The following is a 24338-nucleotide window of genomic DNA, read 5'->3' as shown; positions in this document are numbered from 1 at the left end:
GCAGTAAGACTAATGATCTCTCTACATAGTGCATGCATTGATATTGAAGTCAATAAATCTATCTTGCATTTGTTTTACAATTATTCTAAAGATATTGTAGTCAACATTTTTTCTTGACAAATTTTATATACATATTTATAGCATTTTTAATGTTTCATTTGCAATTCTTTTGCCAGAGTGTTATTTTGCCTTGGGGGGTTGGTCAGAATCGGCTCTGTCAACAATAAGATTTAAGTAGATACCAAAATCGTCTGCTAAAAATATTGTTAATCTTACATATCTTGCAAATATATTTTTAAAATGTTTAATATAATATTTGGCTGTTTTTTTTAATTTATTACAATTTAAAATTCAATTATGTTAGGTTTAAAATTTATATTGAAAAAAATATTGTATAGTACCCTGTCTTAATTTCTGATAGCGTCATTTGGAATGGGAAGAAGGGATCTGACTAAACTCTAAAATGTGTTCCATGTGTTTTGTGCACAAAATCTGAGGTAAGTTAACGGTACATTTCGGGTAAAATAATCATAATTAATTATCAATTAATCAATATGGAAATGTTCGGCCTAGACAATGTAGTGTTGAATGTTTATAATGATCGGTTTTTGTGCCGATTACTGAGCCAGAATTGAAAATACAGGGCTGTAATGAAACGAATGCCAAACGCACATTCAAAATCGTTTTTGTTGTCGCTGAGGGCGCTATTCACCAGTCAAGTTTATTGCTCCACTTCGCAGTTTGTGTAGCAAATATACAGGGCTGCCTACTAACTAGAGTAAGTGCTGAGAGTGAGAATTTGGTGAAGCCTGCAGGAGCTTGATCAGAATTAAGAAGGCCAACTTTCTAGGCCTAATATATTGTTCATTGTTGATGTACCCTAACGTGGCGCGGCCCCTAACGTGGCGCACTTTGATTTTTCGCCTGTATCGCCTAGCTAGAGCAAAAGTTTTAACTGAAATTTCACAGAAAGTGAAATTTCATCAAGTTCTAAACACTCCCGTTTATAAATCGCAAGTTTATTTACCCGTTACAAAGTTAAAAGAAAAAATAATTTTGGCGTGATTTTCCGATTTTATTTTCAAGTGCAAAGTGAACCCTTTGAAAATGCCCCGAAAAATACAAAAATAATTTTCTGACAAACATTTGGCTGGGTTTGTAAGTTAAGATAATAATGATTTATCAGAATTTTTCAAGTTTACAGAAATTCCTAAATGTTAATTTGGAATTTTCCGAGATTTATTCAAGTGCGCCACGTTAGGGAACACTCCGCCAATTTGTGCCCAATTTCCGGACGCGACCGTTTTTGCATTTCGGATGAAATTTTGTGAAACCGAAATTGTTCACAGAGGTTAAACAGCAAGCATTAAAAAGGTAAAAGTACCAGTATTTCACTGCATAAATTTGAGGTTTATCAGCAAAGAGGTTTGGCAACACTACACAAGGAAAGTTGGGTAAGCTTCGAAGTGCGCCACGTTAGGGAACACGACTATATATATCAAATGTGAGAGCTACAGCGCAATGCCAGTACGGCGTGGGTAATTCGGCCGGGCCCACGCTGATCATGCTGATGGGCCCCCAATTTTATTTTAGATTCTATCATTCTAAACGCTCTGTGGTGCGATCTGAGGCAATTTCTGACCACTTTAACCAATTTTTTTTTTTTTTTTAGCAAAAGAATATCATTTAAAAATCATTTTTGAATTTTATTGGTTTTCTTTTTTTTGCATGAGAAATCCCGAGTGCGTGAGAGCGTGAGAACAAATATGCGTAAGTCTCACACTTAATGCGTGAGAGCTGGCAGCCCTGCAAATATGATTCTTGTACTCTGCTATTCAAATTTCACACTTGCTCTATGCAATTTGTAACATTTTGTGATTCTTTTAAAATTTTTTGTCTATAGTTTTTAGAAACAATCCATCTACGTTCCTGTTGAAGACGAAAGTCTTTTGTCGTCAACATGGACTTCCAGAACAGAGCAGGGGGCAAGACAGGAGGCGGCGGAGTCGCCTCCGAGTCGGAGAGTAACAGAGATCGCAGGGAGAGATTGAGACAATTGGCCCTGGAAACTATCGATCTCAATAAGGTAAAGTTGGAGTAATGGTGTAGTTAAGGACCCCGTTCCTAACTACACAACATAGGGACGGTAGTGGGACCTACTTCACACAACAGAAGAGCTGACCAGTGAAGTTGCACAAACGTCTTGCTGCATCTTTTATACTACTGGAAGAAATTTGAGGGTTTGCTTCGGAACTACTATGAATTTTGAATGCGTGCTACATATATTAGGCCAAACAGGTGTGTACGCATTACACAACCAGTACGAATTGGCCTAGATGTTGTTCCGACAGGTTCGTGGGTGATGGTTGGTCTTGATAGCGCCCACTCAAGGCAGCGGGTTATCGCTGCGGCGGGTTATCGGGTATCAAACCATCACAATGTCTAAGCTCTAGACTACATCCCAGCTGGGTAACTTACAATATCTGTGTCTTTGTTTGTTTTTTTCCCCATTTTCTAGGATCCATATTTTATGAAGAATCATTTGGGTTCCTATGAGTGCAAGTTGTGCTTGACGCTACACAACAACGAAGGTAGCTACCTGGCCCACACACAGGGAAAGAAACATCAGTCAAACCTGTAAGTGGCTGTCGGTTTCTTAACTTGGAACGATCCAACAAGATTACCACCTGTCAGCTGTACTAATTGGATAATTAAGTCTTTAGGCTTAAACCATGTGAGATCCTTCTAAATCCAACTGCAGCTCTCAGAAGATGTTGCATGGAGGCAAGGAGCTTGATTAAAGGACTTTTTTCCTTTAGTGTTAAGGCACTAATTGGCAGTGGCAGATAGGAAGAAAGCAGTAGCGTATCCAGCTTTTGATGTCGGGAGGGGGGGTATTCAAAACTGACCATTATTATGCATACTGGGGGGTATTCAAAACTGACCATTATTATGCATACTGGATAATATATGCCGATTTTCACGTCGCACAGTAGTGGGTTTGAGCCGGTTATCTTTTTTTCCCTTTTTTCCATGTCAAAACTCTGTAACCATTAATGGAAATAATTACTGCAAAAAAATATATCTTTCAAAAAAATCTGCCAGGGGCATGCCCACCCCCCCCCCCTTTCTTGATACACTACTGGAAGGAAGGTTCCTATCAGAAATGCCCATAGTCTAAGATATAAAGACCTGACGTTATTTCTCCATCAATCGCAGTGCGAGAAGAGCAGCCAAGGAGGCAAAAGATGCCCCAGCACAGCCGGCCTTGTTGGAGAAGGCAAAAGTAGACATCAGGAAGTTTGTCAAGATTGGACGGCCCGGTTACAAAGGTATGTCCTCAAGTCAGTTCACTTCATCTCATTTATTTCCATATTGCAAAATGTACATTCAAATCACTATACAGAAAGTTGATATAAGAACGACGGTTGATGAAATACAAGAAAGACACAAATGAAAGAGGCAATTGTAGAGGCATATTCAAGAGACAACGTCTTATAATAGAAATGCCTTTTAAGACAAGAAACTGGACCAACAGAACTTACAACAGAGTGTACAGGAAAGACAGGGAACGGAACAGGACAGCCAAATCCAAAGCCAAAAGCCCAACAGCCCCAAACACCCCCAAACACCCCCAAACACCACCAAACACCCACAAACACCACTAAACACCCACAAACACCATTAAACACCCCCAAACACCCCCAAACACCCACAAACACCACTAAACACCCCCAAACACCCCCAAACACCACCAAACACCCCCAAACACCACCAAACACCCCCAAACACCCCCAAACACCCCCAAACACCACCAAACACCACCAAACAACACCAAACAACACCAACCCCACCAACCACACCAACAACCAACAAACTGGGATGAGCTAGAAACTTGAATACTTGAAACTCTATGTCAAACTATCATTACCAAAATGTATGCACAAAGGTGAGTGGACCATTGGGATATTGCACTTGTTTCTGTTGCTGCTGCAACAATGTGGCAGTTGCTTTTAAGATGTTCTGTTTACTACAATGGTATTCATCATGTGATGCCTTTCAAGATGATGTATTAGCTTGACTTCATGTATGAAATGAGTTTCGACCTTGAATCATTTCATTTCCAACAATTTTTTTTTTTTTTCCTTTAGTGACAAAGCAGCGGGATCCTAACATGGGCCAACAGAGTCTTTTGTTCCAGGTAATTTAACCTTCTTTTTTCAAAACGCTATATCAAAGTTATATTTTTACATCATTCTAGAGAATATTCTAGTGAGTTTGACATAATTCTAGAGAAATCATTCTGACACTTATCAATGCAGAAGTTTACGGTGACACAGTGTGACCCGTTTAATCTTAAGTTTATCCATATTTTTCTAAAACCCCACAATAGCTCAATGGAGATTTAAAGGGAATATACATCATTTGCTTTGGCTGTAATTTTCAGAAATGGATGGAATTGGGGGTTGGAAATATATAGCAAATATAGTTACACTGACTTTTTTTAGGTTTTGGGTTCGAAAATGCTATAAAAACCAAGAAAAAGAATCATTTTCCTGTAGTCTGGTTCCCTGACTCCATATAAGAAGAAACAGAGCTGTTTACATACATTGGGGAATTGTAAGGTCAGGGAACCAGTCTAGCTGGCTTGCACCCGTTCATAGGTGTGTAATCGATTGCAAACAAGTGCGATGGTCAATTGGGGCCAGTATTTGAAAAAAAAGCCAGTTTTTTCCAACGCTGGTTGGCCGACCAGCGTTGGAAATTGATACAAAAATACCACTTTTCTTGAAAATGACAGTATACCAGGTGCCATGATTTTACAGGATGCTTTACACTGTCATTCACTAACAGTCCAGCAAGGTATTTCAAAATGATTTGGTAGTTTTATTTTTTGATGTTTGCAAATGTTGTATTTTCCCTTTAAGGTCACACAACATCATGGCGAAATACCAGCTCCATCTATCTCTGACATCCTCATGCAGACCTTCAAGTCATGTTTTAACCCTTACCCCTTGAGCACATTTACTAGAAAATATCCTGAATCCGCCAAAATCCACCAATTTTGTCAAGCAAAAAAATGTTGGTATCCTGAGTCCATTAGAATCCACCAGTGAGTCCATATACATGTACCTCGTACACCCCAAACATATAGCCAGGGAGTTCAACTGTTGAGATCCTGAATCCATCAAAGTCCCGCAGCTGCTCAATATGGAGGTTTCCTGAATCCATCAAAATCCTGCAGTACTGCTAGTCTTAATGTCCTGAATCCATCACAATCCCCCAACTTTTTCAATATGGAGGTATCCTGAATCCACCAAAGTCCTCCAAAACGGGTGTGGATTTTGATGGATTCAGGTACGTTAGAGTTAAGACAATGTTATTGTTTCTCCCAGATTGACTACCCTGAGATAGCTGAAGGTATAGGACCCAGACACCGCTTCATGTCAGCCTATGAGCAGAGAGTTGAGCCACCAGACAAGAAATGGCAGTATCTGCTGTTTGCTGCCGAGCCATATGAGACTATAGCATTCAAGGTATGTATCTTGCTGGGCCAATTTCATAGGCCAATTTTATGATAGCTTTGGTCAAGGCTTTCGACGATATGTCGTCGCGTCATTGCAATAAGGTCGTAACACCTGCAACAAAGTCGTATCTCGCGCAAATACGTTCCTTCAACAAGGTCGTATCTCGACGTTCATTGACTTTGTCTGTACATCCGGGTTATTTTAAGTGAGATACGACCTTTTGACATTCTGAAACTCGCATTTCACATACGGCCCATTTTAGGAGATACCGCCTTGTTGCACGGACGTGACGATATGATCGATGGTCTGCTGCTAAAATAAACAACAGCCGCACTCTATTTTAGCACTTCATCATCAGACACTACCGTCGATTGCACTTGACCAAGGCTAATTTTATGGAGAACACATTGTTATGACTAGAGCACTCATAAATTGGCGATGGTAAGCCATTCATCAAAGTACCAATAATTGTCTTTCATTGCAGAAGGTTGTGTTAATTCCATCAGTAGTATTTCTTTTTGTGGTGGTTGCCATTGTGGTGGTTGCCATGGTAAACCCTATTGGTTTGAGATGTAAGTATGGAAAGTTGAAGAGATTTTTAAAAAAATGATGTTTTTTGCTTTCCAGGTTCCAAGTAGAGAGGTCGACAAGTCGGAGGCAAAATTTTGGACTTCTTGGAATAAGGAAACCAAGCAGGTAGGAAAAACAAAGTATCTCTGTACAGAATCTCTCTATGAACATTGACCCTGATCATTGGAATGAGTCATGTGTCCAGCCAATAAGAATTTAATTGAGCCAAAATTTAATATGATCTTGCTCCATGTTTTACTTTGAGAAAATACCTGAGCCTTTGCTGGGCCCAAGTGACTAGCCGGATTTAAAAACCAAGTTTTCATAATTTCTTTTATTTGCTCTTTTTTCTTGATTCAGTTTTTCCTACAGTTCCACTTCAAGATGGAACCCAAGCCAATGCCAGGCCCAGGAGATGGTCCCGGTCCTCGGGTCCGATTCCCCCCGCCTGATGATAACCGCCTCAACCAAGGACCTCCACGTCCAGAGATGAGAGGCCCACATCCCCGTGGTCCCCCACCCCCTGAAGGCTTCCGTGGTGGCCCGCCCCCTCGCGGACCCCCTCCAGGTGGATTCCATGGTCCAAGAGGGTTTCCCCCTAATAGACCCTTCATGAGGGGGCCTGATCAAGGACCCCCCATGAGGGGTCCTGATCAAGGACCCCCCATGAGGGGGCCTGATCCAGGGCCCCCCATGGAGGGACCACCCATGCGAGGTCCCCCACCTCCATTCTCCGGACCTCCATTTGGTGGGCCACCTATGGGTGGACCACCTATGGGTGGACCACCCATGGGTGGACCACCCATGGGCGGACCACCGCCACCTATGGGTGGGCCACCTATGGGTGGTCCTCCAATGGGTGGACCACCTATGGGTGGTCCTCCAGAACCCCCAACATCTGAAGGAGCACCCACTGGACCCCCAATGCCACCCCCAGGGATGGGACCCCCTGGACCCCCAGGCCCTCCAGGTTCAGAGCGACCCCCCATGCCGCCCATTCCGCCACCCCCACCCCCAGCGATGTTCTCAACCCCCGGGGGAAACATACCGCCCCCTCCTGTACCCCCACCCGGTATGCCTCAGCTACCCTCTCTGATGGGTATGAAGCCACCCCCTATGCCACCCAACTTCCCCCCTCCACCCAATGCGATGCCCGGTGGGTTACCCTTACCTGTACCCCCTCCTCCACCCCCGGCAGTGTTGCTGCAGCCTCAGGGTATGGAGGAGGAAGATGAAGCAGAGGAAGACGATGATTGAGCTAATCTGAGCCGGATGTCACGGAGCCTCTTGGCAGAAAATACCGCTAAGCACATTTCAGGCATGCAACTTTTCCTCAGATCGGTTGATTTCCTCGGATCTGTTGATTTCTTAGGATCGGTTGATTTCCTCATTTTGTAACCTATAATGTCTTCTAATAGGGCTTAGAATTTCCTCTTTTTGGTTATTCTCAGTTGCATGCCTAAATTGGTTTCTGTGGAATTTTGCTTTTGAAATTTATATAACTTTCATGTTATTCATTCAGAATTCTGTGATGAGTTGATGAATTATCTGTGTTTTTCTTAGGCTTTTAATTCTTTTTGTAAGTTGTACATACTAAATTTGATTTGCTGAATTTCCAAGGTACAGTCCACTCTTAATACAAACACCGACTGTTTGGTTATAACAAACATTAACCCGTGGTCCTGACTGTGCTTTATGTGCACAATGAATGGGACCGACGCTCCTCTTAATACAAAGTTCTGATATAACAAACATTTTGGCTAGGTCCGGCTGAGTTTGTATTAACAAGAGTCGACTGTAAATGTAATTGTGAAACATTTTTAATTATTAATACTACAGAGTTCAAAATAAGATCAGTTCCTTCAAAGAGCCAATACTTTATAAGGATAGTAGTGTCAAATGCAACACTTAAATGTTTAACACATATTATTTTTTGTTTGAATTTAAAAAAAAATTTATTTAGCACAGTTAGGCCAAAAAAAACCAAAAAGTCGGTCTCTGGTCAGCGCGCGCGTCGATTTTAATCATGCGCGTCAATCTTTTTTTTTTTCCAAAATGTTCCGCGGTAGCTCCAACAGCGCCCTCTATTTCCGCACCTCAATTTTTTTTACCAAAGAGCACCAAGGAATGGGAAATTGCACCAAGGCAAATGATCGAAAGCACCAAGGCAAATTATGGAGGACACCAATGTACATGAGGACACCAAAAAAGCAAAATAGTACCCACCTTGTCTGTACAATCCAAGCTTGAAGAAAAAAAAAAAAGCAAAAAAAAAAAAAAAAAAAGCCGCGTGGCCGTGTCAATTCCGGAACTTTGGTCTGACCAGAGACCGAATATTTTTTTTTTTTTGCCTTAGGCCAAAAAAAAAAAAGTCGGTCTCTGGTCAGCGCGCGCGTCGATTTTAATCATGCGCGTCAATCTTTTTTTTTTCCAAAATGTTCCGCGGTAGTTCCAACAGCGCCCTCTATTGCCACACCTCCTCAATTTTTTTTACCAAAGAGCACCAAGGAATGGGAAATTGCACAAGGCAAATTATGGAGGACACCAATGTACATGAGGACACCAAAAAAGCAAAATAGTACCCCACCTTGTCTGTACAATCGAAGCTTGAAGAAAAAAAAAAAAAAGCTGCATCGCCACGTCAATTCCGGAACTTTGGTCTGACCAGAGACCGAATATTTTTTTTTTTTGGCCTTAGTGTATGTAGTCTAGAAATACATGTACTTGTTATAAATGTAAAATAATATTAAGGTAATGGCTGTGTTATAAACTTATCTCAGTCTATCATATTTCTTATCTGACGCAAGATTTTACTTGCAGTAGAGGATACAGAGGAGAGCCCCCACCCCCTCTATTTTTCACATTAATTAAAAGCATTTTTTAGAAGGTACCTCTTGTGTTTTTTCTTTTTTTCTGCTGTCCACTGGTTATGTAATCACTTCAAAGACAGAAATATTCACCCACATGGGCAAATAAATTTGGGTATTTCCTCCATTTTCAGCACCCCACGAACACCCCCCCCCCCCCTAAATGCTGGGTCCGGCAACCCCCCCCCCCCCCCCCCCCCCTCCATAAATGCTGGGTCCCGCACTGACTTGCAGGTTTCAGTGTTAAAATCTTTTATTGTACTGTCTCAAGTAAATGTGTTTCCAAATTAAGACGTAAATCAACTAAAATATGCATCTCTGAAGTTCTTTCAATGAGTTACCCTTTTTAAATTTTGGATTTTACTTTCTGGTGACCAGGAGTTCAATAAAAAAAATTCAGTGAATGGTCAGAATGCTGTCATTGTTTGAAGGTTATATATTTGCCATCAGTTGATATGTGAAAGATAGATGCTGGGGGAGGGGCTTATAACTGCTGGAACGATAATGAATCTCTACTTATAATTATGAGTTTTGGGCCCGGGAAATGATCTCAAAGACTTAGTAACTGTCCCAGTAATTCCACATCATTTACATTCAGTTTACATTCAATCTTTTCCCTTGTTAATGCAAAGAATTAGGTCTACTAAAAAAAGGGGAGTGCTAAAAATAATTAGCGGTAGGCCTTCCGAGGTGATAGAGGGCGCCGGGCACTTGCAGCTCATATTGGTGTACTTTTAGTACTTGTGCACGTCATGCGCCGGTACCGGCGCATGACGCACGTTCGATGATCAAGCCTACAGCCTCGCTTGCTAGCTAGCTGCATGTTTGCAGGTGTTTGTTTGGGATGGCGTCGCAACTCGCAGGCAACTAAATCGAGATAGGAATAAATGGTAAAATGTTTTTATTTTTAATCCGGAAAAAAATTGACTACAGTGCCAACACTTCATTATGACTTGCTGTAGGCCTTTACATTGTATCTACCATTGAATTTGGAAGAAATCACATGTAATCCATGGAGAAAACGTAGGCCTAAAATTTCTCCATGGATGTGGATGGACCACGATGTAGGCCTAGATGTCATTGGTGGACCACGGACCATGATGATGACTCACACTTCTGCCGGGAAAACCCCAAACGTTAACTATTGGATCTGGGTTTTCCAAGAAGTTGGACTTGAACTTTGTAGTTGTACTAGCACAGCTCAAGGACAGCATTTAATTGCTTGCCGGCATTATAAGTATTTAACTCTGGGGCGCTATAATGCACTCCGGAAAGAATGTTGCAACCTGACATGCCTGATGCCATATTTCAGCGGTTGTGTACAAAGTCTATGGAGAGTCAAGAAAGTTTTTAAGTATTTCTTAACAAAATTGGATTTTTTTTCCAGTCTTACTTTTCATGTCTTAATCGTTTTTGCAATAACTGACCTTCATTGTGATGATATTTTATTAAAAATTGCAGTGACAGATTGCAGCATTCTTTTCTTAACTCCTTTTCTTGAATTTAGAGTTAGACTTTGGTTGGTCGTACGTTGTAGGACTAAACTGCTATTGTGCAAGTACAAGACTATTGTAACAACATGTTTAATACCTGAAGATTGATTGAGAATATTCACAAAATGAAGAGTTATATAGCAACATCAATTGTCTTTGTTTTATTATCATGCAGGAATGACACCATTTTTTCTACCCAGGCCTATGTTGGTTGACTCAGTGAATCATGGACAGCAAAGATACTTCTCCACCGGCACCTAGTAAGTACAGATACAACTTTACAATGTTTTCGGTTGTAAACTTTGAGAATTGAAAAGAGTGGAAAGACAGTGGATAGTTTGCTGTGACCAGCATTACCCTACCTACAACGTCATGTGCTCTGAGAACCCACATCAGTAGTTTTGATGGAATCACTGCAAGACACTTAGGTTCTCGATCTCTTCTTTTCCCTGAAATTAAACTATCCCAACTATAAATTTGAAGAAGAAAAACAGATGAAAAATGGGTATTGGTGGATTTGAATTTTGAACCAGGGATTATTCGATCCATAGGTAATCTCACTATCCACTTGCCTACTGTGGTAGCTCCATGACAGCCATTTTTGTTTATTTAGGCCTATTTATTTTTTATTTATTTATTTCATTTTCCGGGATATTACAAACAGTGAATCATAGAGAAAACAATTACATGTACAAATAACACTGAGTAGTAAACATAACAGAAAACATAACAGAAAACAACACCCAAAAAGCTCCCGCAGGATTACCCAAAAGAAACAAGTTTCTGTCGAGGGGCTCTCCAAACTAATTGGATAACAGTGATTAGTACATTTAGGATAAAATTCATTAAATAAAATATTTATAAAATTAAGCAGTTATGCAAAATATAATTAAAAATACAATTAAAAATTACAATAAGAGTAAAAAAATAAATAAATAAATAAGTAAGTAAATCAGTAAATGAATAAATAAATAAACAAATATATAAATAAATAGATTAAATACAACATAAATGAAATAAAATGAAATAAAATGTACCGTCACTGTAACGTATTACTAGTTGACTAAGTATTAGTATTGATAACAAAATAGCATTCTGATCTAATTTGCCGGTGGCGGCAAAATATCCACTGTCTTTAAGAAATATTCTCTTGGCCATCCAATACCGAATCCTTCAAAATCCTCAGTGTTACATTTTGGAATATTGGTTAAAATATTTGGTTTTTTTCTAACTCCATCAGGTGTAGCCAGTGGGATTCTGGTGGACCAATACTTCAGACAGCTAGCCAGCAACCTCGGCCATGAGTGGTTGAAACTCTCTACTTATCTGGGCTTCAAGAGTGCCACTATCGACAGGCTGCAAGAGGACTATCACCGAGCAGAGGAATGCATCTTTAAGATGTTGGTCTCCTGGCGACAGAACTCGGACTGGAGGCAGGATAATTGCTTAAAGCTGCAAGCGGCGTTGGTTAAATGTGGTCGTCAGGATCTGGCTGATGAACTTCAAGGTAAACTATTTATTTGTTTTTATTTATTGATTTCTGGTAATGAAACCAAGGATTCCTCAAAAGCGCTTTGGCACTGTAGCTTGCAAGCCTGAAGAAACCTGCAGAGAGAAGACAATGCAAGTTACAGTTTTAGACTTGGGAGGAAAACTCCAGAAGAATATTCTGGGTAAATCCACAGAATCAGGTAGGGACTGAAAACCCAGTGCACATGTGGGCCAGGGCAGGAATCGAACCCGGGCCATAGAGGTGGAAGGCGAGGAAAGAACCATTGCACCAACCTGACTGGAATATGAAAAACACCTCTGTCATATTCCTTGGCAGATTTCATAGAGCTCTGCAGTACACAGTGTTTGACATTTTTTGGGCTGGAAGTTGTTCTTGCTATTAAGAGGTTCTTTTACTGCATAGCAAACTTCTGTATTTTAGCAGTTCCATCAAATTTGTTGTCCTTCAACTTTTCCTGAAAAATATTGTTGAAATCAGTATACTTCATTATATTTAACCGAGGCACTGAAGTTTGACTTGGTTGGTTACCAGACTGATACATGTTTTCTTTCTTTTATTCCTCAGATATCTACCTGAGTGGTAGCTTTTTGCAGTCAGTTACCCTGACTGACTTGTCGGAATCAAATCCAGAAAATGATTGCCAACCTACACAAGAGCATCCCGACCAAGGCCAGGAACCAGACCAACATCACAGATGCCTCAAACGCTTGAACAGTGTGGAACACATAAAATCCCTACGCGCAGTGTTCCACCGACGCTTCGCGCACTTACGCGGCATGGAACGACTCGGCAGCACTTGCCGGTTGGTGGACTTTGTCGCAGGATATTTTGATTTCTACGGCGGGACGCTCGGTCTCCCTGAGTATGACGTTCTCTTGTACGTCCCCCAAGGTGCTATACCGTCAGGTAAAGTACAAGAGGTGTACCTCTATGTGAATCCAATGGTCCAATCAGTGTCTGGTCTTCGTTCCAGAGCCATACTCTCCCCCCTCGTTGAGTGTGGTCCCTCCGGCTTGACATTCCTAAAAAGCGTCGTGCTCCACCTTCCACATTTTGCAACAAATGGCGGTGCTGGTTGGGACATCACGGCAGGCGTGTCTTACTCTGAGTCGGAGGAAACTCACTCGGGAGACTGGAATAACCTGAGCCCGGATGAGAACAATAACCTGATCATCAATCAACAACAGATCATCCTAGCGCTAGATCACTTCTCAAGATACGCCATATTTGGAACACCGTCCAGTGAGGGGTGCAGCAAGACAATGAAGATGTACGTTTGTTCTCCCATCAAAGGTCCTACTGAAGACGTTTTTCGGATCTGTGTTCTGATCTGGAATGACACCAACATATCAAAACAGGTGTGAAAATGTTACAGTAAATATGTCATATTATTATTTATATCAGGCTTCCAGTGGTAAAAATAATAGCGTATTGAATGCTTTCGTAAAAAGTACCTGGGTGACTGCAATAATATTGATATTGCAGTCATTCGGGCATTTTTGTTGGTTCCCGCAAAATATAGTGTTCAAAGTGTTTTGTGTTTTCTCCCCTTGAAGTGTGTCATCAGAAGCCAAGAAGCACTTCCATTCGCTGCTTTGGATGAAGCGCGCTGCCTGGAAGTCACGTGGCGCGGTGGTGATTTGATGTTACAGCTCACGAACATCAGCCCTGGGTTCAAGGTTGAAACAAGCACAAGGGTAAGAGGTTGCCTGTGTAGACAGTTCTCTTCAATTCTTGAAATTGAGCGAGTTTTTTATGGGAAGATTTGCAGAAAGGCTGGATAGCTCAGAAAATTCCATCATAAGTTTTCATTTCTGAAATTCATTTTTATCTCAGGAATTTCATTCATTTTTCACAATATTTTCACAATTGATCTCTGCTTTATTTCTTCAAAAACAGTGCATCACAAAGGAAATTCTGTGGGAAAACCAGATGCATAGTGTGACCTTTGACCTCTCCTTCGACCCAGCCAATCACAGCAGGGCTAAAAAAATGGAAGGGAACAGAGAGTGCTTGTGTGATGTTGATGTTTATCAGAGCGACTGTGATTCGTCGAGAAGGTCGGTTCATATGTCGGTACATCATGGACGGGTTGATGAGGTGAGTTTTCAGAAATATCGTAAGCGGGAGTTTGAGGGTTTAAAATCCTCAAGTGAGCTTGTGAAAATTTTCTTGAAATTTTCAAGATTTTTGTTTGTTTGTTTTGATATCGACGCAAGAAACGCAAAATGAACCGCAAACAGCACCCAGACTGCAATGCAGCCATATGAAAACATTTCATCCGGAAGTGTCGCCGACAACTCAGACGGACGCAAACTACCTGGCAGACAATAAGCAAAGTTGAACCTGGTTCAAGTTTGCTGACAGTTCCGCGTACTGTCTGCGCGCAGTCTGCGTAGGCTTAATGTCGATTTGGAAACTAGGCTCTAAAACATTGTCCCCAGTCGTAATATTTCATATAAGAAATTTGCTTGCCATAGTCAATACTTACACCCAAGCTCAAAAATAAAAATGTCCCTATTGATTCTACTCACCTATTGATTGCCATGATGGTCAGAGAAAAATGTCTTTATGAAACAGTTTTTTCTCATCTGTAGTCACTCATTTACTTTTTTCTTAATTTCTAATTCAGTCCAGTGTTGGTGCTGAGGACAGACAAGACAAGCAGAAACACCAATCAAAGAAAAAGACAGGTGCTTTTTTAATTGATTAATGTCCACCTTGGGTTAAATTCACAGGGAGTGATTATGAATAGCAAACTACTACAACAAATACAAAATTGTTTAAAGTCGTTCTTAATGATACTTGAATGGCAAATTACAAACTACCAGGGTAACAGAGACAGGAAAATTGTTGCACTTTGAACTTAAATTTATGGAATGGCCAATATTTTCTCAGTTGATTCCAGCTCATGCAAATTGAAATCTATTCAAGCGATGGAATTTTGCGTCGGGGTGATGTAAATCAAATTAGGTTTTGCCCTTCACCAACGTGTAAACACTATACATGTACCTAGTGTGTTACCTCCCGAGTGAAAGTTGGAAAAAAATCACTCGGGTGGGACTAGAACCCAGGACCTCCTGCTTTCTAGTGCAGACGTCTTACCACTCGACCACCAGATTGAAATCTGTTAAGCAACACTAACGTCCGATAATTTGAATTGATTGCACAGGTGATGGAAGTCAAACAGGAAGGATGGACTTTGCTGGCAGCTTGACCAAAGAAGAGAGTGGTTCTCAGATGGACAGTGACTCGCCCTGGAAATTCAAAGCATCGTTAGATTTGGGAACGAGGACCAGCGTAGATGCAAGTCATCTCCTACGCGGCATTGCGGCTTACAAGACGGGTGAAGTAGTCATTGCTGACTTTGCCAACGACCGAGTGGTGGTTTGCGACACGAAGAGCATTGTCCAAGATGTCATTCCCCTGGAGAGAGGCAAGTCCATGATCATTTTATTTATGTATTTATTTGGGTTTATTATCACATTTAGCAGCTCAAAAGCTGAATGCACAGTAATTTACAATAAAAAGATAAAGTAAATTTAAAATAAACACAATTCAAGAGAAACTAATTTATACAAAATCCACAAATACATATGCATAAATAAAAACAAAATAAAAAAAGCAGACGATTTGTTTATTTTTTACATGGCCTTATAGTACTGCTCAACCTTTAATGTGAACAATTTAATCTCATTCACAGCTGTAATATTTTTCCTAAAAAAATAAAGTTTTTGTCACCAATTTCTGTTCTGACAAACTAGTGTGGGATGTCGCTGTTCTGCCTCATGACTACTTGGTCGCGGTCGATGAGACAAGTGAAGTCAAAGTCTTCACGGAGAAGCGAGATGTAGCCTTCACGTTCCCGACCAACCCGGACAAGAAACAAGTCGGTCTGGTCAGCGTTGCTATCGGTCCTGACAGCAAGATTTTCATCGGCGACGCTGCGACGAACGTCGTCACGGAGCATCTACCAACCGACGGTGCCTTGGTGGGTACTAGACAACTCCACGCATGCCCACACTTCATGGCGGTCAATTCTAAAGGTCAGCTATTGGTCAGCAGCTGGAACAGCTGCAGAGTGGACATCATGGGTGACGGTGACGCAGTAATGCAGACGATCCATCCCTGTATCCACGACAAACCAGCATGGTGTCTGGGGGTCTGCTGCAATGCTAAAGATGACATCTTTGTCGTGGTGACGTCCAGCGATGACACGCTGGGCCACGTTCACCAGTACAGTTCCCGGGGTGATTTTGAGCAGTGTGTTATGCAGGGTCTGCATAAGCCACGAGGCGTTGTGTGCATTGACGACACACAGCTAGCTATTACTAACGATGACGCAGTATTGGTACTTGAAAAGGTGGATTCATGAGGTGGTTTACCAAATCTAGGTTTCAGCTTTGGTTTCGGATCACACTTCATTATTTCCGGCCTCTTATTGCACAAACTTTAATTAATGATCTGTTTTCTTGCATAGAAATTTCTACTCCTGCCATATAAGGTAAATTTTTACAATTTTTGTTTGTGAATATAACATGTTGGTTCTACATTAATATGAAACCACACAAAGAGATGGTGGCTACAGGAGAGTTGGGGGTCTGACCTAGACTGGTTCCTGGTCCATCCACTGAGTATTTCGAATGAATCAAAGTTACTGGGGCGGGGATTTGTCTGGGAAACCATTGCAAGTTAAATTCAAACGTATTTGCGTGCCGATGACGGCCGACGCTCACGCGCGAAGACGTTATGGCTTAGCTTTGTGCACATTCAGGACAAACAAGTCGTGCGCAAACCAGTACAGTACGTACACGCGGTGTCCCGTCTAAGGGGTTCTCAAAAGAGGTAAAAAGCGCCCTCTTTTGTTGGCGCACGGAGCCCATATTTGGTCAACAGTAAACACCATGCTGTGTCAAAAATAATACAGGCATGGACGGGATTATGTCATCCGATGAAAACATCTATTTATTTGCACATCCGTTGTCATCGGTTGCTGTGTGTTACCATGCAGCATTCAAGACTCAAGAACCATTGAGCAAACCCATAAATTCTGACGTACATGTCAAGACACTTTAATGAGCTGCTGTTGGAAAAGTGAATGTGATACATCACTAATAATGTGACATCTAATGAGTAGAAAACAACTACAGACCAAACCAAGGTACCGCCACCTTCACGACCTTGTACAATATGTGGTTGGACGGATGTCGAGAATTGGCTTTTACGGAATTGCCCCATTGAGTCTCAGCAACATAGGTCTGGGAGCTAGATGAGCCAATGTAAAAAATTCCCAGACCTAAAGCAGGGTATTTCAGCCGTGTTTTATGGAATAATATCTCTGATAAGCTGAGTGCTTGGAGTCTTATTCTTCAAGATATGTTCAAGGTGTGTTGAAAGGAATCGTGTCTTAAAATAAGCCGAAGATTTTTCATGATGTGTTTTCGTATTTATGTGTAATTATTTATGAAGATGTATTATTTTAATGAATTAAACTACATGTACATACCCTTGAATATTTTTTCTAGACTGGCCTGTCAAGCTATAAAGTTGCTTGAATCATGAGCATTATATTGTGTTGAATGCATTTCCAAATTGTAAATATTAGAAACAAATATATTCATATATTCATTAGAAACAAATATTTCATATATTCATAACAAAGAGCTCTTAAAAGTAAGCTTTGTCCTTGTGAGTTTCATTTATACTTACTGTATTATGCAAAGTGACAATCAAATATGTACACCTTGTACATGTAGTTTTATTTTAACGATTTATTTCGGTGAGTTTTATTAAAGTGTGCTATCTATGTCACTTAAATTGGGTAATGTGTTTCTCTTGGTCCTATACATGTACAAACAAGTCTGAAAAATATTTGCATTTTTTTGGGGGGGGGGGTCCTTTAGCCTCTTGTCAATTTGAAGTTGTTTTAATCCTTAGTAAATTGAAGAACTGTATTTTCAATTTTCTGAATGAAACTGTTGTAAACAGAAATTTTACGGCAGTTAAACTTAATTTGATTACTAATGCAAAGTAATAATAATAACAGTAAAATTATTTTAATGTATAAAAGTTATGAAACTGATATTCAGCTGTTGGATGCAGTGTTATATTTTTTTCCGAAGAATGATAGAAATTTGATGGCTATATTTTATTAACAACGTTTCAGTAAAAATGTATATATACGTGTATACATTTTTCCTGTATGTGTTCCTACAAAATCATTCGGCAATTGGACGGCAATTGGGTTTTCAGTCTTCAAGCACATAAACATATACTACACCTTAGACGACTGAAAAACAATAATGAATCATACAAAGGCAAGTACTATTTACAATTTTTCCTTTATTCCTGTTCTAGAATTTTGGGAAAAGTACATTATTGAGGCTGCACTAACAACAAATAAAAACGGTTCCAAAATGAAATCATTCAGTGTGATAACAAATGACTCATTTAGGCGTCTTCATAATGTCAACAAATCACAAAAGAAAATTCAATTAACTATATACAGGTACATGTAATTACACCTGTTGAAGACATGTCCCGCTAGTCAACAACGAACGGTTGGAATAGTTGGATGAGGCCATTGCAAGGGGCTTGGCAGCAATCCTCCTAAGACCTATACCTTCTGTGCCAAGTTGTCCTTTCAGTCAAAATCTATCAAGTGACTGTTTTCAACAGTTAAGAGCTCCCAGCCTACGTAAAGCAGGATTGACTGGCTGTGATTGTTTATGTAACTTGATACAGCTGTGCTTTGACTGTAGGTGATTGATAAGCCAGCTGTGCCTACTTCTTGCCTGCTTTTGTCTGTTGACTGAGTTTGACTAGTCACAGTGCTTGCTTGAAATATGATCTGACTGTTGGTGCCTTTTACACGAAAAGGCATGGCAGGGGAAGAGGATTGATATATTGACTGTGACTTCAGATAGCAGGAGGGTTATGAACAGCAACAAACTTTGAAGGTAGTTTGACTGAAATCCTTAACATATGAATGTTGGTACGAAGGCTTATCGGTATAGAATCTGAGCTTAAAGATGAAGATAATTAGTAGAAACAGATAGTGACTGACTGGGTAGGCACAGTTTACATCATGAACTGAACAGCGTAAAAGAAGATGAAACGTAAATCAAACATATAGCACAAGACTAATAAGCACTATGTAGAAGCCGCCTTGCGTGACGAAGTTGGCTTCTCAAAACTCTGTTTCATCCCGCCGGCGGCGTTGGCCTGGAATTTACGGCCGATCGCTGAATCCTGCATCCATGGTGCATCGACCTCCGTCGTGTCTTGATCCACAAGATGCGTGTACTTGGTCCGGCCGGAACGGCCAAAATTCTTGACCTACAGGAAGAGAAATAAAAGCAAAATTAAACAAAATTGGGATCAATCCTACATGAAGTCCCTAACGATTCTTCCCAGGAAGATTATACAATCATTCAAGATCCTGTACTCGTCATTAACCCAATGACACTTTTCTTGCACTTTTACAAGTTCTCAGCAAGAACTTGAGTAGACAGTTCAAATTTAATAAAATACAGCTGATGGCTTATAATTAGTATGAATTTTTTTTCCAGAATAAAATACAAGCATGAAATCTTCACTTTACCTGCATGACTTTGGGTAAGACAGTCTTATCAAAGTGGTCCTCCAGGGTTGGCTTGGCAACGTCTCTCTGCATAATCTGATCCTCCTCATCCTGAGGGTGAAGGAACAAAAACAAAAGAAATGTCTTCATCGAATGTTTGTTCTAATCACATTATGAGGTTAAAATGTACAGTAACCCTTTTAACTTCCTGAATCCTACATAATCTTCCACTTTGCAGGAACCCAATGGCACTCTCTTTGTATCTACGAAATTTCAAGTGGTATCAAGCCCCATGTAAAGAAATGGTGGCTGGGCTCTACCTTCTCAACCCCACAAAATCTTACAAAATCCTCCAAAACCACCTTGTAGGTTTGGAAGGATCTAGGGCGTGAAGAGAAAGATACCAAAGATTTTGAAATGCTTTTAAATACAAACGTGTATTACCGCGTTGTTGGAAGACCATACTTCAAAATCTATTCTTAACATCTGAACACACCTACAGCAAAATATCCTTAATTTTGGAAGTTTCTTAATACAATTTTGAAACATAAGGAAGGATTCTATCCATTTTTTCAAGATGTTCTTACCATGAAGAAGACACCTCTGTGATAGTATCTCTGCAGGAACTTGTAGCGGCCTTTGACAGCCTTGTTGGTGACCACCTTGGGATTGACTCGTAGCTCGTTACGACGTTCCTCCTCCGTCATGTTGCGTAGACGCTCCGCCTCCGCTAACTCCTTCTGGATTCTGAAGTCACACAAGAAACAACAGTGTTAAATCACATGGATTTCTTTTGATGGCAAACATATTTGTGATGCGATCAAGCTACATGAGTCATTTGTCGGGAATTTTTATTTGGAGATGCAGGCCAAAATAGGGCCACTTCATCACATCACTTCATCACATGTCTTGGTGTTCGACTTCCTTAATTTTTTAACTAAAGGTGGCATCAGCATGCGGTTTTCACAGAACTAATGCTGAGATTGTGCCCTTTTCAAATTTGTAATAAAAAAAAATTTGACCAGGGTTGACAAACGACTCATTTAGCTTGATCGCATCGCATTTATCTGTTTAACTCAATTTACATTAGTCAGCCGAGGAATATCCCAAAATGTTGTTGAATGTCGCCCTCAACGGGTCATGAATAAGGACAATAGCCACTGCATGGTACTTACTGTTCGCGTTGTTCCCTGTCTCTCTTAATGCGTTTTAGCTCTCGTATTTGCCAGGTCTCGTACTCTTCCTCATCATTCTCATCGTCCGTGTTCACGCTGGCCAAGTTGGCGTCTTTGACTGATGACTCGGCCTGCAACTCTAGCTCCTGCCGATTGGTCTTCTCTACTAACTGCAAAAAGGTCAGAGGTCAGAGGACAAGTTTGGTCAAGTGACTTGGGAAAAACATGGCACATGTAACTTTATCGCAGCTGAGCTGTTCATCAAATACATCAACGTAGGACTCCAAAACTTTATGCAGAATTTTGCCAGATTCAGGGTACTTAACTTTTATATTCACATCACACTTTGTGATACATTTTTTTCAAATAAACCGCAAAGGTGAATTATAGCAATTTTAAAGTTGAACAAAGAAACTTATGATACACAACTTACACAGACACATAAAGTCACTTACTCTAAGTGTCTCCTTCCGTCGTTCTTCTATCTTCAGTTTATTCATCTCTTCTATTTCTCGTTCTTTCTGCACCTCCATTTCCTTCTCCTGGACGGTCACTCTGTCTTTCCTGTTCGAAAAAACGGAATAATCAAAGATGAATCTTCATCACAGACAGAGAGAGAGAGAGAGAGATCGCTTTCGTACGCAGTGTTTCATTGGCGTCCATCACAAGTCCTCTAGTCTTAACTCAAGTCACAAGCTATTTAATTGAACTGTGACAAAAGAATTCCTTCATTACCATCACCTGTTACTTCCAATGTGGACTTGTGAAAAGACTTGGGATTTACTTTTAACCAGACTGTTGACAGTTTTAAGATGGACTCACCTACAAGTGCCAACCTCACTAAAAAAAGACCACTGGTGTTCTTCAACTTCTGAGTCTACTACTTACCTGGCAACAAAGACTGGTTTCAACCTCGGTCCCGACTCCTCCTCAGAATCTGTGTACTCCTCATACTCTGAATCTTCTTCTTCATCCTCATCCCCCACTGCCTCCTTCTCAGCAACATCCTCATCGTCTTCAACTCCTAACAACTCCTCGTCCTCCTTAGGTCCTCCCCGCCCCTGCGCTCTTTCCCTCATCATCGCTCGTCTTCTCTCTATCTCCTCTTCGTCTAATTCTTCCTCTTCGTCTGAGCTGCTCTCCTCAGCTTCCATGCGATGCACGACGTGCATCTGACGTCTGGAGGCGTAGTCACGATCACTGTCATCACTTTCTTCGTCGGCATCATCCTCATCTTCTGGCTCCAGTTCCCCCTCATCAAGGACCTCAGGACCTAGAACGCGGCGGTGTCTGGCAATTCTGAACAAAAACATTTGTAAATAAATTCAAAGACATTCTCCAGCTGTAAAAACATCTAATCATGGCATTAAGGTTTTAATAGCACCCCTGTCTATCTTGAAGAAAGCAACGTTACAGCTCTTAAAGCACCAAGACAGCAGTACAAGGTCTGTGGTTCATATCCGATTCTATTCAACAAAAGTTTGTTGAACTACTTAGTCATGTCTTGCAACAGGCCAGCCTTGAACAAGGTTATACTAATAAAACAAAATTTACAAATAACATTCAGAACTGGATTAAAATGTTGGACCAAGGCTCATTTTCTTGCAAAAGGCGACACATAAGATATGTTCGAGGTAGAAAATCCTGCTTGCACCCTATGGAATGATATCCAAGACTCCTGTGGAAGATACCTACCTCTCCACCACGTCTCCCTCCACCTCCTGCTCACGTTCCCTGAGCCGCCGCAGTCTGGAGTCGACCTCCTCATCAGGTTCCTTAGACGAAGGCACACCAGCTGTAGTCTTGGACTTGCGAACAAAAGCAACCTCCAAAGTTTCTTCTTCATCACTGCTGCTGTCTGGAGCATAGTCTGGTCTACAAGAGAAAGAGGCCAAAAAAAAAATTATTATTCATGTTCCTTTCTTAAAGAAAACGAACTTTTTGGGTGTGTGATATCATTAACCCTAACCCCTTAAGCACTTTTTCTAGGAAGTATCCTGAATCCGCCAAAATCCACCTATTGCATCATGCACAACAATTTTGGTGTTGGTAACTGCTCAGTATGTAGGTATCCTGGCTGAATCTATCAAAATCCTGCAGTACCGCTAGGCTTACAATCCTGAATCCATCCAAATCCCCATTTTCAATATAAAGGTATCATGAATCCACCGAAATACTCAAAACAGGGGTATGGATTTTGATGAATTCAGGGAGGTTAGGGTTAATACTCATGAATATATCTGGAAATAAAGCTTCGTCAATGAATATGAAAATGAAGTTGGTACCTTTTTCCTGTGACATATCGTTTGACTTTCACTTTCTGCATGCTCATCTCGCCTAAAAAAAATGGAAAAAAAAAATGAAAAAAATAATAATAAATTTAACAACCACAACACTTTGCCAACACTGAATAAACAGGGATGTCTTAACACAGTGTCTATTACAGATGGATTGCAGGATTATTGTTTGACTTTGTAACTTTTCTTATTATTAATCTGGCCACACCAAGGTATTTATTAAACTGTGTATCTACAATAAGATGACCCTACATTTTACATATGACCTGTGACCTTTGACCTACCCTTTTCGTTCATGAATGGCACAGCACCAGCCGTCGACTGGATGAGTGCATTTTTGGCAGCAGCAATCTCCGATGCCGTCGCCATGGTGAATCCCAACACTCGATGAAGCTATCTGCTGTGGAGAAAAATAAAAATTTTGAATAATTTGTACATGAAGTTTGCAATGATTGTTTGTCCAATGGCAAGCTTTACCTACGCCTAAACCTACCTCTAGAACATGTAGAACTCTGGGGCTCCCCGCAAGTGCGCAGGCCTAGAGTTCTAGGGGGATAAACTTATAAATTTGGTTAAAACAATGACAGCATTATGTTGACTTCTTTGTGGTTACTGCAGAATTTTTTACCTTAGATGACGATCAAGACACTTACCAGTAAATATCGTTACCAGCTACTGTGCAGGCTGACAGGCCGCCAATAGGCCTACAGGATTTATTGCACAAAACTGATTTTTTTTTTACAGAAGGTTTAGAAACTATAGCGAGATTCATCATCATGTGTAATGTTTATCACTTGCGCTACATCTCAGTATTTAATTTCAAATGAATTTTGCAACCTGACGCCACTTCAGCGGTTGTGTACGAAGTCTATGGGGAGTCAAGAAAACTAACTGCTAACTAAATATTGGAAATGTGGAAAGAGTTCCATACTGGGCCGGCCACCACTCACCTGAAAAGTACCAAAAGTTGTAAATCTGATGAAGAAACACGATCTAAGGAGTGCAAAAATTCTTAAAATACTTTTTCTGTCATGGCCCATAGAGTATACTTACTTAGTGCAGGAGGTCTGACGAGTGGTGTCCCAGTAGGCCGAGTATGGAATTCTTTCCCTTAAATTTATCCTGTCCTTATCGACACCAGAATTACACCAAACTTACCCTTTAATATTCGAAGAACAAATTTTCTGTGATGTGAGACAAGATCTCTCAAAAAGAAGACTTTTAACAACAATCACAGTTAGGAAACAAACGACGATGCAGCTTCCATCCACTGCACACATCACAAAATTGACGGGGCGCCCTCTTTAGAGCTC

The 24338-nt window shown here is 40.7% G+C and overlaps 3 protein-coding genes across 5 annotated transcripts; 2 read left to right on the top strand and 1 right to left on the bottom strand.

Moving 5' to 3' along the window:
* The first annotated feature begins 400 nt into the window (after positions 1-400).
* Positions 401-8079, top strand: LOC119725710 (splicing factor 3A subunit 2-like). Of its 2 annotated transcripts, none has more exons than XM_038197244.1 (8): positions 401-497; positions 1904-2086; positions 2519-2637; positions 3220-3332; positions 4152-4201; positions 5397-5537; positions 6156-6224; positions 6459-8079. In XM_038197244.1, exons 2-8 carry the CDS (start codon positions 1961-1963, stop codon positions 7353-7355), a joined length of 1515 nt encoding a protein of 504 aa, XP_038053172.1. In that variant the 5' UTR covers positions 401-497; positions 1904-1960; the 3' UTR covers positions 7356-8079. The 2 variants fall into 2 exon arrangements, with proteins under 2 accessions (XP_038053172.1, XP_038053173.1); XM_038197245.1 differs by lacking the exon at positions 401-497 and adding an exon at positions 689-778.
* Positions 8080-9715: 1636 nt separating this feature from the next.
* On the top strand, positions 9716-17788 carry LOC119725709. Its single transcript, XM_038197242.1, has 9 exons — positions 9716-9855; positions 10634-10718; positions 11699-11965; positions 12536-13329; positions 13528-13668; positions 13871-14071; positions 14604-14664; positions 15144-15407; positions 15736-17788. Exons 2-9 carry the CDS (start codon positions 10685-10687, stop codon positions 16344-16346), a joined length of 2373 nt encoding a protein of 790 aa, XP_038053170.1. The 5' UTR covers positions 9716-9855; positions 10634-10684; the 3' UTR covers positions 16347-17788.
* A 1067-nt stretch (positions 17789-18855) lies between these two features.
* LOC119725706 (microfibrillar-associated protein 1-like) lies at positions 18856-24300 on the bottom strand. Of its 2 annotated transcripts, none has more exons than XM_038197239.1 (10): positions 24184-24300; positions 23310-23425; positions 23014-23065; positions 22424-22603; positions 21617-22027; positions 21184-21292; positions 20729-20898; positions 20141-20300; positions 19575-19664; positions 18856-19309 (listed from the first exon to the last, which is right to left on the bottom strand). In XM_038197239.1, exons 2-10 carry the CDS (start codon positions 23392-23394, stop codon positions 19124-19126), a joined length of 1443 nt encoding a protein of 480 aa, XP_038053167.1. In that variant the 5' UTR covers positions 23395-23425; positions 24184-24300; the 3' UTR covers positions 18856-19123. The 2 variants fall into 2 exon arrangements, with proteins under 2 accessions (XP_038053167.1, XP_038053168.1); XM_038197240.1 differs by having other exon boundaries at positions 23310-23422.
* Between the last annotated feature and the right edge of the window lie 38 nt (positions 24301-24338).

This window comes from Patiria miniata, unplaced genomic scaffold (genome assembly GCF_015706575.1).
Source record: "Patiria miniata isolate m_02_andy unplaced genomic scaffold, ASM1570657v1 HiC_scaffold_19, whole genome shotgun sequence".
Classification (NCBI taxonomy): domain Eukaryota; kingdom Metazoa; phylum Echinodermata; class Asteroidea; order Valvatida; family Asterinidae; genus Patiria; species Patiria miniata.
This window is presented reverse-complemented; position numbering and strand designations above follow the sequence as displayed.